The sequence below is a fragment of the Atractosteus spatula genome, unplaced genomic scaffold (genome assembly GCF_055471065.1).
Source record: "Atractosteus spatula isolate fAtrSpa1 unplaced genomic scaffold, fAtrSpa1.hap1 Scaffold_33, whole genome shotgun sequence".
NCBI lineage: Eukaryota > Metazoa > Chordata > Actinopteri > Semionotiformes > Lepisosteidae > Atractosteus > Atractosteus spatula.
Window position 1 is genome coordinate 270766 of NW_028296861.1, and position 18550 is coordinate 289315.

Here is an 18550-nt window from a genome sequence, read left to right on the forward strand (position 1 = left end):
TGGGGCTCTCTGAGCACAGTCTCTCTGACCTCTGACCTCAGGCCCTGCGGAGCTGGACCGGGATCACAGCCTCAGGCCTGGGGCTCTCTGAGCACAGTCTCTCTGCCCTCTGACCTCAGGCCCTGCGGAGCTGGACCAGGATCACAGCCTCAGGCCTGGGGCTCTCTGAGCACAGTCTCTCTGACCTCTGACCTCAGGCCCTGCGGAGCTGGACCAGGATCACAGCCTCAGGCCTGGGGCTCTCTGAGCACAGTCTCTCTGCCCTCTGACCTCAGGCCCGGGGCTCTCTGAGCACAGTCACTCTGCCCTCTGACCTCAGGCCCTGCGGAGCTGGACCGGGATCACAGCCTCAGGCCTGGGGCTCTCTGAGCACAGTCTCTCTGACCTCTGACCTCAGGCCCTGCGGAGCTGGACCGGGATCACAGCCTCAGGCCTGGGGCTCTCTGAGCACAGTCTCTCTGACCTCTGACCTCAGGCCCTGCGGAGCTGGACCGGGATCACAGCCTCAGGCCTGGGGCTCTCTGAGCACAGTCTCTCTGACCTCTGACCTCAGGCCCTGCGGAGCTGGACCGGGATCACAGCCTCAGGCCTGGGGCTCTCTGAGCACAGTCTCTCTGACCTCTGACCTCAGGCCCTGCGGAGCTGGACCGGGATCACAGCCTCAGGCCTGGGGCTCTCTGAGCACAGTCTCTCTGCCCTCTGACCTCAGGCCCTGCGGAGCTGGACCGGGATCACAGCCTCAGGCCTGGGGCTCTCTGAGCACAGTCTCTCTGACCTCTGACCTCAAGCCTGGGGCTCTCTGAGCACAGTCTCTCTGCCCTCTGACCTCAGGCCCTGCGGAGCTGGACCGGGATCACAGCCTCAGGCCTGGGGCTCTCTGAGCACAGTCTCTCTGACCTCTGACCTCAGGCCTGGGGCTCTCTGAGCACAGTCTCTCTGCCCTCTGACCTCAGGCCCTGCGGAGCTGGACCGGAGCCCTCAGACTGGACCAGGATCACAGCCTCAGCCCGCTCCCCGCTGGGGAAACTGTTCCTCCTCGCGTGTCCAGACAGCTGCACCAGTCCTGCAGGTGTGTTAGAGTGCACTGACTGGGGTATGCTCCACAAGGCAGCCACCCAGGGGGGGCAGAAGGCTCTAGGTCCAGTGGGACAGGTGCTGGCACCCCGACACTCGCAGCACAACTCAGAACTCTTCCTCACCAGCAACCATGGCTGAACAGTGAGGTCCACACCCTCATCGAAGCAAAGGAACACAGCTGGCAATAAACCAGAACTCCTGGCAGTCAGGCTCAATCTGTTAAACACGCAGAAAACACGCTCAAACACGGATCGGAGGAACACTTCAGCACTACTGGGGCGAGGTACACAGGCCCTCGCACACATCCGTGCACCTGCCCATGATGCCTCCCTGCCCACCGAGCTCCACGCCCCCGCCGCTCAGTTTGAAGCCAGCAGCACAGAAGCAGCCCTCAGCGCGGCCCCCTCCGCCGCTGGCTGCAGGCGAGGCGAGGAGCTCTGAGCTCGGAGTGGACTCCCGCAAGGCTGCAGGACATCGGCTGGCGGGGGCGTTCACAGACATTGTCAACATGTCTCTGGCCCGAGCCGTAGTCCCCACCTGCCTCAAGACAACCGCCATCATCCCAGGAGCGAGGAAGACCCCAGCGACATGTCTTCATGACTGCTAACCGGGGGCACTAAGCCCTGTCATCAGGAAGTGCTTCCAGAGGCTGGTCATGGGGCACGTTAAGGACACCAGTCCAGACACACTGGACCCGTACCCATTCACCTCCCGGCCCAACAGATCCACAGGTGACGCAGTCTCCACTGCCACACCCACGGCCCTGTCCCATCTGGACACACAGAACACGTACACAAGACTATTCATCCACTTCAGCTCGGCTTTTAACACCATCATCCCAGAGAAACTAGTCAGGCAACGCAGTGCGCTGGTCTCGCCACCACCCTCTGCAACCGGAGCCTGGACTTCCTGACGGGCAGACCTCAGGCGGTCAGGCTTGGGAACCACACCTCCGGCACACTCACTCTGAACACTGGGGTCCCCCAGGGGTGTGTGCTTAGTCCATTGCTCGACTCCCTCTACACCCACGACTGCAAGGCCGAACGACACCAACCCCATCAGCAGGTTTGCCGATGGCACCGCGGTTGTGGGTCTGATCACAGACAGTGATGAGAGGGCCTACAGGGAGGAGGTCATCGCCTTACAGCGTGGTGTGATGACAACAACCTCACCCTCAACGTCAGCAGAGCCAAGGAGCTGATCGGTGACCTCAGGAAACTCCAAACCGGACATGCCCCTATCCACATCAACAGGACTGAAGTGGAAAGGGTCAGTAACTCCAGATTCCTTGGCGTCCATATCACCGAGGACCTCACATGGTCTCAACGCCACCTGTCCGATCAAGAAAGCGCAGCAGCGCCTGTACTTCCTCAGACGGCTGATACGGTATCCGCGGGATTCGAACCGGCAACCTCCCAGCCACAGGCACAGGTCCGGAGTCACAGAGCCAGCGCTGTGCCCCACAACATTACCTGCGGTCTTTCTTCTCCCACACAACTGTACTGTTTTTCGTACACTTTCTGTCTGCGAGCCAGCGAGACCGCCAGCGGTGATGCCCCAGACCAGACACAGCCACGAGCCCAGACACCCTGCCGCTGTGCGGTTCAGAAAGCAACTTCACTTTATTTTTATATTTTTTTGCAAGTGCTGTACAAAGCGAGGGCGCTAAATGTTAGCGTTTGTTTCGGTGTACAAAAATCTGAAAAATAAAAAAAAATAAAGCCACAGGAGTTCAGGGTCGTAAAAATTAAAAGAAAACGAACGCCGTCCACAGCGCTGGGCTGTCCCCCCCAACACAGCCCAGGAACCCCAAAACCTCCAGGAGTCCACAGTAACTCCAGCCTGTTCAGAACCGAACCATTGTGTCCAAAGGGAAAAAATTTAAGAAGGAAAAACATAATTACACTATTAGAAATCAGATTTTACACTTGTTTTACTATACAAACCTTATAGTTATATATATACACACATACATAAACACCTTTCAATATCCTCTCCCCAAGACTGAGCAGATCTATTCAGCAGTGCCTCCAAAATCCAGCCCTGATCTCTATTACTGTCCCACACAGAGACACAGCTCTCTTACAGCCCTGATCTCTATTACTGTCACACAGAGACACAGCTCTCTTACAGCACTGATCTCTATTACTGTCCCACACAGAGACAGCTCTCTTACAGCACTGATCTCTATTACTGTCACACAGAGACACAGCTCTCTTACAGCACTGATCTCTATTACTGTCCCACACAGAGACACAGCTCTCTTACAGCACTGATCTCTATTACTGTCCCACACAGAGACACAGCTCTTTTACAGCACTGATCTCTATTACTGTCACACAGAGACACAGCTCTCTTACAGCACTGATCTCTATTACTGTCCCACACAGAGACAGCTCTCTTACAGCACTGATCTCTATTACTGTCACTCAGAGACACAGCTCTCTTACAGCACTGATCTCTATTACTGTCCCACACAGAGACACAGCTCTCTTACAGCCCTGATCTCTATTACTGTCACACATAGAGACACAGCTTTTACAGCACTGATCTCTATTACTGTCCCACACAGAGACACAGCTCTTTTACAGCACTGATCTCTATTACTGTCCCACACAGAGACACAGCTCTTTTACAGCACTGATCTCTATTAGTGTCCCACACAGAGACACAGCTCTCTTACAGCACTGATCTCTATTACTGTCCCACACAGAGACACAGCTCTCTTACAGCACTGATCTCTATTACTGTCACACAGAGACACAGCTCTCTTATAGCAATGATCTCTATTACTGTCCCACACAGAGACACAGCTCTCTTACAGCACTGATCTCTATTACTGTCCCACACAGAGACACAGCTCTTTTACAGCACTGATCTCTATTAGTGTCCCACACAGAGACACAGCTCTCTTACAGCACTGATCTCTATTACTGTCCCACACAGAGACACAGCTCTTTTACAGCACTGATCTCTATTACTGTCACATACAGAAACAGAGAAAGGGAACTCTTCATTCTTCGACCTGCATTTGGGGGGTCATGAGGTCAGACAGGAGCTCTGGCCCTGCTGGGGAGACATCAGATCACAGAGGAAGTCCTCCGGGTGTCAACTTGACCCTTGACCCCTGGAAGGACTCAAGTCGACACCCACGAACACTCCTCAGAGCTGCGCGGAGGAGGGACAGCGCCACCTGCTGGCCAGTCTGTGACTACTGCTCAAGCTCAGGGAGAGGGGCCAATACACACACACACACCAGACACACAGCGCTCCGACAGCCAGGCGTTAGGAAGGAACAGCCGGGCAGCCGACAGCAGTGGATCTCCTGCAGGGAGAGAGAGAGACAGATTCACACGCTGGAAGACAAACACCTCCACCTCCCTCGACACGGCGCCACACACTGCAGTCTGGACGGATTCGGACAGTTGTGTTGTTTTGGCTCTGCACTCCAGCACACTGGATTTGAAATGAAACAGTGACGATGAGGTTCAAGTGCAGAAGGTCGGCTTTCATTTGAGAGTATTGACGTCTGTATTGGGTGAAACGGGACTCACAGCCCTTTTTATACGTATTTCTGAGGCCCAAAGTAATTGGACACTTTAACATCAAATAAAATTGTCATGTTGAATACTTGGCTGCCAACCCCGTCACAGCCTGAGGAACAGACAGTGAGCCTGTCTCTCAATAATAATAATACAGTGTGATCTCCTGTCCCAGCCTGAGGAACAGACAGTGAGCCTGTCTCTCAATAATAATAATACAGTGTGATCTCCTGTCCCAGCCTGAGGAACAGACAGTGAGCCTGTCTCTCAATAATAATAATACAGTGTGATCTCCTGTCCCAGCCTGAGGAACAGACAGTGAGCCTGTCTCTCAATAAGAATAATACAGTGTGTGATCTCCTGTCCCAGCCTGAGGAACAGACAGTGAGCCTGTCTCTCAATAATAATAATACAGTGTGTGATCTCCTGTCCCAGCCTGAGGAACACTGAGCCTGTCTCTCAATAATGCTCCAGCTGCCTACAGTTTATGTCAATATTTTATAATATGTCTTTGTTGTAAATGTCTGTAATATGTCTGTAGATTTTATTTTACTTTTATTTTTAGTTTTGTTACATGTTAATTTTTATTATTTTTATTTACTTTGGGAACACTGATTGAACCCATCGGTCATGCTAATAAAGCACCTTGAACTGAGACAGAGAGAGACAGAGAGAGACTCACTCCATGCTGTCCTCCAGCTGGTGCACAGTGTTCTTGTCCAGGTAGCGACAGAACAGCGACAGCAGGTTAGAGGGCAGCAGCAGCGGCTCAACCAGGGAGCACTGAGACAGCTGGTGAGCTACCTGGAACACTGTGTCTGTCCTGAGAGGGATTAATACATTAGAGTCCATCAACACTGCACTGGGAGAGAGGGGTTAATACAGACACACTGACTGGACACTCCAGTACATTAACACTGCACTGAGAGAGAGAGGGGTTAATACACACACACTGACTGGACACTCCAGTACATTAACACTGCACTGAGAGAGAGAGGGGTTCATACAGACACACTGACTGGACACTCCAGTACATTAACACTGCACTGAGAGAGAGAGGGGTTCATACAGACACACTGACTGGACACTCCAGTACATTAACACTGCACTGAGAGAGAGAGGGGTTAATACACACACACTGACTGGACACTCCAGTACATTAACACTGCACTGAGAGAGAGAGGGGTTAATACAGACACTGACTGGACACTCCAGTACATTAACACTGCACTGAGAGAGAGAGAGGGGGGTTAATACAGACACTGACTGGACACTACAGAGATGAAGTGGTCACTTTGTCTGTATTGTATACACTAACCAGATCTCGAAGTCTCCAATGCTGGGCTCCATGGGGGTGTTGGAGGAGAGGAGTCTCTCCCCCTGAGACAGCAGAGCATAAAGCAATGAGATCCCAAACTGAGAGAGAAGGAGAGAGGGGTTGGTCACAAGAGGCACAGCAGGGACTCACGCAGGCAAGCAGAGCCACATGCTGACCTTGTTCTGACAGGCCAGAGACAGACGCGTGTCTTTGCAGTCTGGAAGTGCAGCAGTGAAACTCTTCAGGACACCAATCAGCTGAGTGAAGGTCAGCCCCCCAATCACAACACACAGAGCTGGGTACAGCACAGGGAGAGACTGAGAGAGAGAGGGGTTAATACACACACACTGACTGGACACTCCAGTACATTAACACTGCACTGAGAGAGAGAGGGGTTAATACAGACACACTGACTGGACACTCCAGTACATTAACACTGCACTGAGAGAGAGAGGGGTTAATACAGACACACTGACTGGACACTCCAGTACATTAACACTGCACTGAGAGAGAGAGATTGGTTAATACACACACACTGACTGGACACTGCACCTCGTCCACTCCAGGGGTGTCGCGGGCCATGAGCACAGGAAGGTGTGTGGTCACGGCGGTCAGTATCAGCAGCGCAGACTCGTGGGACAGGAAGGGTAGGAGTCTGGCCACCAGTCGCTTGCCCTTGGCGACGAGCAGGTAGGGCAGGAACTCGTCCCGGGACTCCCTGTGGACAGGACAGGACAGGAGCCAGCCCGTCAGCTGCAGACCGCGGGTCCGGGCTCAGGGGGCGGGTGGCGCAGTACCACACTCACACCGACAGGGGGCGCTGCAGCCTCTCACAGATCTTCATGACCCGGAGCGTCCTCTTGTCCCTCAGCCTCTGTCTCTCCTCCTCGGAGAAGAGAGCTGCCTTCCTCTCCCCCTCCTCTACCTCCAGCAGCATCATGTACATCTGAGGATTCACACAGTCAGGAGCAGGGAGCCCCAGAGACCCCTGAACCCCACAGAGACCCCCCGAACCCCACAGAGCTGCAGACCCACCTGCTCGATGGAGTGCAGGACGGAGAGGCGCTGTTGACGAGCGTCCTTCTGCTCCTGCAGGGGGACAAGAGGTCACCACAGACACGCACTGGGGCCCCTCCACAGGCCCGCAAGACCCCCCCCAGTCCAGACACACACACGGGCGAGCTCACCTCCTCCAAGGTGTGTGCGTGGACAGCGTCGATCGCTCGTCGGGGAGAGAAGCAGGTGGAGACAGCGACCTGACCCAGAGAGCCCTCGATGTGCACGACTGTGAGAGACACGAGTGGGTACGAGCCCCGTTAGACACACCCCACTGTCAGAGAGAGACACGAGTGGGTACGAGCCCGTTAGACACACCCCACTGTCAGAGAGAGACACGAGTGGGTACGAGCCCGTTAGACACACCCCACTGTCAGAGAGAGAGACACGAGTGGGTACGAGCCCGTTAGACACACCCCACTGTCAGAGAGAGAGACACGAGTGGGTACGAGCCCGTTAGACACACCCCACTGTCAGAGAGAGAGACACGAGCGGGTACGAGCCCGTTAGACACACCCCACTGTCAGAGAGAGAGAGACACGAGCGGGTACGAGCCCCGTTAGACACACCCCACTGTCAGAGAGAGAGACACGAGTGGGTACGAGCCCCGTTAGACACACCCCACTGTCAGAGAGAGAGACACGAGTGGGTACGAGCCCCGTTAGACACACCCCACTGTCAGAGAGAGAGACACGAGTGGGTACGAGCCCGTTAGACACACCCCACTGTCAGAGAGAGACACGAGTGGGTACGAGCCCGTTAGACACACCCCACTGTCAGAGAGAGAGACACGAGTGGGTACGAGCCCGTTAGACACACCCCACTGTCAGAGAGAGAGACACGAGTGGGTACGAGCCCGTTAGACACACCCCACTGTCAGAGAGAGACACGAGTGGGTACGAGCCCGTTAGACACACCCCACTGTCAGAGAGAGACACGAGTGGGTACGAGCCCGTTAGACACACCCCACTGTCAGAGAGAGAGACACGAGTGGGTACGAGCCCGTTAGACACACCCCACTGTCAGAGAGAGAGACACGAGTGGGTACGAGCCCGTTAGACACACCCCACTGTCAGAGAGAGACACGAGTGGGTACGAGCCCGTTAGACACACCCCACTGTCAGAGAGAGAGACACGAGTGGGTACGAGCCCGTTAGACACACCCCACTGTCAGAGAGAGAGAGACACGAGTGGGTACGAGCCCCGTTAGACACACCCCACTGTCAGAGAGAGAGACACGAGTGGGTACAAGCCCCGTTAGACACACCCCACTGTCAGAGAGAGAGACACGAGTGGGTACAAGCTCTATCACACACACACACACACACACACACACACACACACACACACACACACACACACACACACACACACACACACACGGGTACGAGCCCTATTACACAGGCACACACTCACCGGGCTGGTAGGTGTCGGTCTTGGTGATGTACGATGTGATCAGGTCAGACACACAGACACACAGACACACAGACACACAGACACACAGACACACAGACACACAGACACACAGACACACAGACACACAGACACACACCGGGCTGATAGGTGTCGGTCTTGGTGATGTACGATGTGATCAGGTCAGACACACAGACACACAGACACACAGACACACAGACACACAGACACACAGACACACAGACACACAGACACACAGACACACAGACACACAGACACACAGACACACACCGGGCTGATAGGTGTCGGTCTTGGTGATGTACGATGTGATCAGGTCAGACACACAGACACAGACACAGACACAGACACAGACACAGACACAGACACAGACACAGACACAGACACAGACACAGACACAGACACAGACACAGACACAGACACAGACACAGACACAGACACAGACACAGACACAGACACAGACACACACCGGGCTGATAGGTGTCGGTCTTGGTGACGTATGGTGTGGTCAGCTTGGGAGGCTCCCTCTTGCTCCTATCACCCAGCATCTCCTCCTCGGCCAGTTTCCTCTCCAGGCGCTGGTAATACTCCTATCACCCAGAGCGCAGAACTGAGTCTCCCGTCCCCCAGAGCACAGAGCACCGAAACTCCCATCCCCCCCCCCCCCCTCACTCCTGTCCCCCAGAACAATGAGTCTCCCATCCCCCAGAGCGCTGAGACCCCCATCCCCCAGAGCGCAGCACGCCCAGACTCCCGTCCCCCCTCCTCACTCCTGCCCCCCAGAGCACCGAGACCCCCGTCCCCCCCCTCCTCACTCCTGCCCCCCAGAGCACCGAGACTCCCGTATCCCCCTCCTCACTCCTGCCCCCCAGAGCACCGAGACTCCCGTATCCCCCTCCTCACTCCTGCCCCCCAGAGCACCGAGACTCCCGTATCCCCCTCCTCACTCCTGCCCCCCAGAGCACCGAGACCCCCGTCCCCCCCCTCCTCACTCCTGCCCCCCAGAGCACCGAGACCCCCGTCCCCCCTCCTCACTCCTGTCCCCCAGAGCACTGAGACTCCCGTCCCCCCCCTCCTCACTCCTGCCCCCCAGAGCACCGAGACCCCCGTCCCCCCCTCCTCACTCCTGCCCCCCAGAGCACCGAGACTCCCGTATCCCCCTCCTCACTCCTGCCCCCCAGAGCACCGAGACCCCCGTCCCCCCCCTCCTCACTCCTGCCCCCCAGAGCACCGAGACCCCCGTCCCCCCCCTCCTCACTCCTGCCCCCCAGAGCACCGAGACTCCCGTATCCCCCTCCTCACTCCTGCCCCCCAGAGCACCGAGACCCCCGTCCCCCCCCTCCTCACTCCTGCCCCCCAGAGCACTGAGACTCCCGTATCCCCCTCCTCACTCCTGCCCCCCTGCCCCCCTGCAGTACCTGATAGTAATAATCATCCAGGTGCGGGTTCTCACTCTGCAGCTGGATCATCTGCAGTCGGATCACCCACTGTTTCTCCTTCTCCGACATGATGTGGGAGTAAGGATCCCACCTGGAGTCTGAGCACCTCCTACCGGAGAGAGAGGGGTTAATACACACACACTGACTGGACACTCCAGTACATGAACACTGCACTGAGAGAGAGAGAGGGGTTAATACACACACACACTGACTGGACACTCCAGTACATGAACACTGCACTGAGAGAGAGAGAGGGGTTAATACACACACACACTGACTGGACACTCCAGTACATGAACACTGCACTGAGAGAGAGAGGGGTTAATACAGACACACTGACTGGACACTCCAGTACGTTAACACTGCACTGAGAGAGAGAGGGGTTAATACAGACACACTGACTGGACACTCCAGTACATTAACACTGCACTGAGAGAGAGAGGGGTTAATACAGACACACTGACTGGACACTCCAGTACGTTAACACTGCACTGAGAGAGAGAGGGGTTAATACAGACACACTGACTGGACACTCCAGTACATTAACACTGCACTGAGAGAGAGAGGGGTTAATACAGACACACTGACTGGACACTCCAGTACGTTAACACTGCACTGAGAGAGAGGGGTTAATACAGACACACTGACTGGACACTCCAGTACATTAACACCGCACTGAGAGAGAGAGGGGTTAATACACACACACTTACTGGACACTCCAGTACATTAACACCGCACTGAGAGAGAGAGGGGTTAATACACACACACTGACTGGACACTCCAGTACATTAACACTGCACTGAGAGAGAGAGGGGTTAATACAGACACACTGACTGGACACTCCAGTACATTAACACTGCACTGAGAGAGAGAGAGGGGTTAATACACACACACTTACTGGACACTCCAGTACATTAACACCGCACTGAGAGAGAGAGGGGTTAATACACACACACTGACTGGACACTCCAGTACATTAACACTGCACTGAGAGAGAGAGGGGTTAATACAGACACACTGACTGACTGGACACTCCAGTACATTAACACTGCACTGAGAGAGAGGGGTTAATACACACACACTGACTGGACACTCCAGTACATTAACACTGCACTGAGAGAGAGAGGGGTTAATACACACACACTGACTGGACACTCCAGTACATTAACACTGCACTGAGAGAGAGAGGGGTTAATACAGACACACTGACTGGACACTCCAGTACGTTAACACTGCACTGAGAGAGAGGGGTTAATACAGACACACTGACTGGACACTCCAGTACATTAACACTGCACTGAGAGAGAGAGAGAGAGGGGTTAATACACACACACTGACTGGACACTCCAGTACATGAACACTGCACTGAGAGAGAGAGGGGTTAATACAGACACACTGACTGGACACTCCAGTACATTAACACTGCACTGAGAGAGAGAGGGGTTAATACAGACACACTGACTGGACACTCCAGTACATGAACACTACACTGAGGGGGGGTCAGTACTGACCTCTGGACCCTCTGCCTCTGGTTGAGGATCCTCCGGTGTTGGGGGTGCAGCTGGGTCACATGTCCAGGGACCCTGCGGAGAGCGCAGGCATGAGGCGTGTGGCGCCCCCTGTGGCGGGGTGTGGTCAGGGGCGGGCAGCAGGCGCGTACCTGAGCCGCTGTGAAGGGCTGCTCCGGGGGCTGAAGAAGGCCGCAGGGCCCGGCGCGGGGGACAGCGCCCCGAATCGCAGCTGCATCATCTTGGGGGTGAAAGGTCGCGGGGGTGTCCGCAGGTTGGGGGAGGAGGGGGAGAGGAATCCGGACGACTGCAGCGCAAGGAGAGGGGACCTCACACCCAGCACCCCCAGAGTCACAGCCAGCACCCCCAGAGCTTCACACAGCCACCCAGCCTGGGGAACCCCAGAGTCACACCCAGCACCCCCAGAGTTTCTCTCACACACACACCAGAGTCTGAGGCAGGAGAGCATCATACATATACATCACCCCCAGAGTATCTCACACACACACACACACACACACACACACACACACACACACCAGAGTCTGAGGCAGGAGAGCATCATACATATACATCACCCCCAGAGTATCTCACACACACACACATACACCAGAGTCTGAGGCAGGAGAGCATCATACATATACATCACCCCCAGAGTATCACTCACACACACACACACACACCAGAGTCTGAGGCAGGAGAGCATCATACATATACATCACCCCCAGAGTATCTCTCACACACACACACCAGAGTCTGAGGCAGGAGAGCATCATACATATACATCACCCCCAGAGTATCTCACAGTCAGGCACTCAGTGTGGATCAATATCGCCACCTTGTGGTCAAGATGTGTATCACACCAACCCCAGGCTCCCCCAAACTCACACACCCCCCCACCCTCGACCCCAGGCTCCCCCAAACTCACACACCCCCCGCCTCTACCCAGGGCTCCCCCAAACTCACACATCCCCTCGACCCAGGGCTACCCCACCTCACCTGGGACAGGTAGCGTGGGCCATAAGGCTGGGGGGACCCCCGGCCGGGGGGACCCCTCTTCATGGAGGGGGACCCAGCTGTAAAGTGTCGTGGTGCTGGAGACAGGAAGTCCAGTGTTGTGGGCGGGATCCTGGCAGGGCTGGGCCTGTCAATCACTCTGATGATGGCCTTGTCCTGAGAGACAGGCAGAGGGGTCACCCCCACACACTGAGGGGTCACCCCCAGCCCCATACACTGAGACAGGAACAGAGGGGACACCCCCACAACCACACACTGAGACAGGGACAGAGGGGTCACCTCCACAACCACACACTGAGTGGCCGCCCCCAGCCCCACACAATGAGACAGGGACAGAGGGGTCACCCCCACAACCACACACTGAGAGGGGTCACCCCCACAACCACACAGAGACAGAGGGGTCACCCCCAGCCCCACACACTGAGACAGGGACAGAGGGGTCACCCCCAGCCCCACAGACTGAGACAGGGACAGAGGGGACACCCCCACAACCACACACTGAGGGGACACCCCCACAACCACACACTGAGACAGGGACAGAGGGGACACCCCCACAACCACACACTGAGGGGACACCCCCACAACCACACACTGAGACAGGGACAGAGGGGACACCCCCACAACCACACACAGAGACAGAGGGGTCACCTCCACAATCACACACAGAGACAGGGACAGAGGGGTCACCCCCAGCCCCACACACTGAGGGGTCACCCCCACAACCACACACAGACAGGGACAGAGGGGACACCCCCACAACCACACACAGAGAGAGGGGTCACCCCCACAACCACACAGAGACAGGGACAGAGGGGTCACCCCCAGCCCCACACACTGAGACAGGGAGAGAGGGGTCACCCCCATATCATCACACAGAAGGACACAGATAAAAGGGGTGATCCACACACCCACAGAAAAGGGGGTGCTCACCTGCAGGATGGAGTTCTGGGATGAGTGAGGAGTCTCTCGGGGGGACAGCAGCCAGAGAGGGTTGTCTGGCTGGAGACGGGGGGGAAGAGAGAGAGAGAGAGAGAGAGAGCAGTGACCCTGAACCCCCCGACACCCCCAGCCCTAGCGCAGTGCCCCCCCAGACGCCCGCGCGGCAGGGGTCACTCACCGAGTCGGGGTCCAGACTCCCCCAGGCCGAGCTGACGCTGCTGTCCACGATTGCGCTGTCCAGACTCTGGAGAGAGAGGGGGGAGTCAGAGACCCCGAGTGACCCCCCGAGTGACCCCGCCCCCCACGGCCCCTCCCTGACCTGCAGGCTGGGGCGCCCCTCCACCGTGCGGACCACCGCAGGGTCATCAAACACCGGCCTGCGGCCCCCCGGCCGCAACGCCGGCTGGACTCTCGGGGTCACCTCGCTGAACGCAGGGGCGCTGGCGGGCAGGGGCTCCGGGTGTCCACAGAAAAGCAGGAGGTCCGTGGGGTCCCCCTCATCAGACCCCGACTCCAGATCTGAGAGAGAAGGGGGAGACGCGGGGGTCAGAGAGAGACAGGGGGTGTGAGACTCGATCCCAACAACTATTGGGGCATATAGACCAGAACTCAATAATAATAATACAGTGTGTGATCTCCTGTCCCAGCCTGAGGAACAGACAGTGAGCCCGTCTCTCAATAATAATAATAATACAGTGTGTGATCTCCTGTCCCAGCCTGAGGAACAGACAGTGAGCCCGTCTCTCAATAATAATAATACAGTGTGTGATCTCCTGTCCCAGCCTGAGGAACAGACAGTGAGCCCGTCTCTCAATAATAATAATAATACAGTGTGTGATCTCCTGTCCCAGCCTGAGGAACAGACAGTGAGCCTGTCTCTCAATAATAATAATAATACAGTGTGTGATCTCCTGTCCCAGCCTGAGGAACAGACAGTGAGCCCGTCTCTCAATAATAATAATACAGTGTGCGATCTCCTGTCCCAGCCTGAGGAACAGACAGTGAGCCTGTCTCTCAATAATAATACAGTGTGTGATCTCCTGTCACAGCCTGAGGAACAGACAGTGAGCCCGTCTCTCAATAATAATACAGTGTGTGATCTCCTGTCCCAGCCTGAGGAACAGACAGTGAGCCTGTCTTTCAATAATAATAATACAGTGTGTGATCTCCTGTCCCAGCCTGAGGAACAGACAGTGAGCCTGTCTCTCAATAATAATAATACAGTGTGTGATCTCCTGTCCCAGCCTGAGGAACAGTGAGCCTGTCTCTCAATAATAATAATACAGTGTGTGATCTCCTGTCACAGCCTGAGGAACAGTGAGCCTGTCTCTCAATAATAATAATACAGTGTGTGATCTCCTGTCCCAGCCTGAGGAACAGACAGTGAGCCTGTCTCTCAATAATAATAATACAGTGTGTGATCTCCTGTCCCAGCCTGAGGAACAGACAGTGAGCCTGTCTCTCAATAATAATAATACAGTGTGTGATCTCCTGTCACAGCCTGAGGAACAGACAGTGAGCCTGTCTCTCAATAATAATAATACAGTGTGTGATCTCCTGTCCCAGCCTGAGGAACAGTGAGCCTGTCTCTCAATAATAATAATACAGTGTGTGATCTCCTGTCCCAGCCTGAGGAACAGACAGTGAGCCTGTCTCTCCATAATAATCTCCTGTCCCAGCCTGAGGAACAGACAGTGAGCCTGTCTCTCCATAATAATAATACAGTGTGTGATCTCCTGTCCCAGCCTGAGGAACAGACAGTGAGCCTGTCTCTCAATAATAATAATACAGTGTGTGATCTCCTGTCCCAGCCTGAGGAACAGACAGTAAGCTTGTCTCTCAATAATAATAATACAGTGTGTGATCTCCTGTCCCAGCCTGAGGAACAGACAGTGAGCCTGTCTCTCCATAATAATAATACAGTGTGTGATCTCCTGTCCCAGCCTGAGGAACAGACAGTGAGCCTGTCTCTCAATAATAATACAGTGTGTGACCTCCTGTCCCAGCCTGAGGAACAGACAGTGAGCCTGTCTCTCAATAATAATAATACAGTGTGTGATCTCCTGTCCCAGCCTGAGGAACAGACAGTGAGCCTGTCTCTCAATAATAATATACAGTGTGTGATCTCCTGTCCCAGCCTGAGGAACAGACAGTAAGCTTGTCTCTCAATAATAATAATAGTGTGTGATCTCCTGTCCCAGCCTGAGGAACAGACAGTGAGCCTGTCGCTCAATAATAATAATACAGTGTGTGATCTCCTGTCCCAGCCTGAGGAACAGACAGTGAGCCTGTCTCTCAATAATAATAATACAGTGTGTGATCTCCTGTCCCAGCCTGAGGAACAGACAGTGAGCCTGTCTCTCAATAATAATAATACAGTGTGTGATCTCCTGTCCCAGCCTGAGGAACAGACAGTGAGCCTGTCTCTCAATAATAATAATACAGTGTGTGATCTCCTGTCCCAGCCTGAGGAACAGACAGTGAGCCAGTCTCTCAATAATAATAATACAGTGTGTGATCTCCTGTCCCAGCCTGAGGAACAGACAGTGAGCCTGTCTCTCAATAATAATAATACAGTGTGTGATCTCCTGTCCCAGCCTGAGGAACAGACAGTGAGCCTGTCTCTCAATAATAATAATACAGTGTGTGATCTCCTGTCCCAGCCTGAGGAACAGACAGTGAGCCTGTCTCTCAATAATAATAATACAGTGTGTGATCTCCTGTCCCAGCCTGAGGAACAGACAGTGAGCCAGTCTCTCAATAATAATAATACAGTGTGTGATCTCCTGTCCCAGCCTGAGGAACAGACAGTGAGCCTGTCTCTCAATAATAATAATACAGTGTGTGATCTCCTGTCCCAGCCTGAGGAACAGACAGTGAGCCCGTCTCTCAATAATAAAAATACAGTGTGTGATCTCCTGCCCCAGCCTGAGGAACAGACAGTGAGCCTGTCTCTCAATAATAATAATACAGTGTGTGATCTCCTGTCCCAGCCTGAGGAACAGACAGTGAGCAGTCTCTCAATAATAATAATACAGTGTGTGATCTCCTGTCCCAGCCTGAGGAACAGACAGTGAGCCTGTCTCTCAATAATAATAATACAGTGTGTGATCTCCTGTCCAGCCTGAGGAACAGACAGTGAGCCTGTCTCTCAATAATAATAATACAGTGTGTGATCTCCTGTCCCAGCCTGAGGAACAGACAGTGAGCCTGTCTCTCAATAATAATAATACAGTGTGTGATCTCCTGTCCCAGCCTGAGGAACAGACAGTGAGCCAGTCTCTCAATAATAATAATACAGTGTGTGATCTCCTGTCCCAGCCTGAGGAACAGACAGTGAGCCTGTCTCTCAATAATAATAATACAGTGTGTGATCTCCTGTCCCAGCCTGAGGAACAGACAGTGAGCCTGTCTCTCAATAATAATAATACAGTGTGTGATCTCCTGTCCCAGCCTGAGGAACAGACAGTGAGCCTGTCTCTCAATAATAATAATACAGTGTGTGATCTCCTGTCCCAGCCTGAGGAACAGACAGTGAGCCTGTCTCTCAATAATAATAATACAGTGTGTGATCTCCTGTCCCAGCCTGAGGAACAGACAGTGAGCCTGTCTCTCAATAATAATAATACAGTGTGTGATCTCCTGTCCAGCCTGAGGAACAGACAGTGAGCCTGTCTCTCAATAATAATAATACAGTGTGTGATCTCCTGTCCCAGCCTGAGGAACAGACAGTGAGCCTGTCTCTCAATAATAATAATACAGTGTGTGATCTCCTGTCCCAGCCTGAGGAACAGACAGTGAGCCTGTCTCTCAATAATAATAATACAGTGTGTGATCTCCTGCCCCAGCCTGAGGAACAGTGAGCCTGTCTCTCAATAATAATAATACAGTGTGTGATCTCCTGTCACAGCCTGAGGAACAGTGAGCCTGTCTCTCAATAATAATAATACAGTGTGTGATCATCTGTCCCAGCCTGAGAACAGACAGTGAGCCTGTCTCTCAATAATAATAATACAGTGTGTGATCTCCTGCCCCAGCCTGAGGAACAGTGAGCCTGTCTCCCAATCATGCTATATGTAAATATTTTATGATATGTCTTTGTTGTTAATATCTGTAGATTTATTTTTTTATTTTACTTATGTATATATATTTGCTATGGCAACACTGAATCATCAGACACACCAATAACGCATCTTGAACTGAACAGAGAGAAAAGAGGGACCCGAGATGCTGAAGATCAGTGGAGTCAGAGAGCAAGACAACAGTTCTCACCCACCCAGACCAAACGTCTCCTCATTGTAAAGGTCAATGTCCTCGTCCTCTTCAGCCATCTCCTGTAACAGAGGAAGACTGTCGTCCTCTGGCCTCTGACACTGCCTGACCACACAGACTGAGGCACTGGGGAGCCAGGGTCCTAGAGAGAGAGAGGGGTTAATACACACACACTGACTGGACACTCCAGTACATTAACACTGCACTGAGAGAGAGAGGGGGTTAATACACACACACTGACTGGACACTCCAGTACATTAACACTGCACTGAGAGAGAGAGGGGTTAATACACACACTGACTGGACACTCCAGTACATTAACACTGCACTGAGAGAGAGAGAGGGTTCATACAGACACACTGACTGGACACTCCAGTACATTAACACTGCACTGAGAGAGAGAGAGGGGTTAATACACACACACTGACTGGACACTCCAGTACATTAACACTGCACTGAGAGAGAGAGGGGTTAATACACACACACTGACTGGACACTCCAGTACATTAACACTGCACTGAGAGAGAGAGATTGGTTAATTACAGACACACTGACTGGACACTCCAGTACATGAACACTGCACTGAGAGAGAGAGGGTTAATACAGACACACTGACTGGACACTCCAGTACATTAACACTGCACTGAGAGAGAGAGGGTTAAATACAGACACACTGACTGGACACTCCAGTACATTAACACTGCACTGAGAGAGAGAGGGTTAATACAGACACACTGACTGGACACTCCAGTACATTAACACTGCACTGAGAGAGAGAGAGGGTTAATACAGACACACTGACTGGACACTCCAGTACATTAACACTGCACTGAGAGAGAGAGGGGTTAATACACACACACTGACTGGACACTACCAGTACATTAACACTGCACTGAGAGAGAGAGAGTGGGGTTAATACAGACACACTGACTGGACACTCCAGTACATTAA

General features: G+C 53.6%; 1 protein-coding gene across 1 annotated transcript; it reads right to left on the reverse strand.

Moving 5' to 3' along the window:
• Nucleotides 1-5297: 5297 nt before the first annotated feature.
• On the reverse strand, nucleotides 5298-17704 carry patl2 (PAT1 homolog 2; the record flags this gene model as incomplete). The annotated part of the gene is made up of 16 exons (XM_088909535.1): nucleotides 5298-5442; nucleotides 5938-6035; nucleotides 6114-6254; nucleotides 6499-6655; nucleotides 6744-6883; nucleotides 6973-7026; nucleotides 7125-7222; nucleotides 8894-9014; nucleotides 9843-9972; nucleotides 11375-11446; nucleotides 11524-11762; nucleotides 12371-12544; nucleotides 13319-13387; nucleotides 13506-13571; nucleotides 13647-13846; nucleotides 17604-17704. Coding segments are annotated over 16 exons (2005 nt in total), but the record flags the coding sequence as incomplete, so codon positions are not given.
• Between the last annotated feature and the right edge of the window lie 846 nt (nucleotides 17705-18550).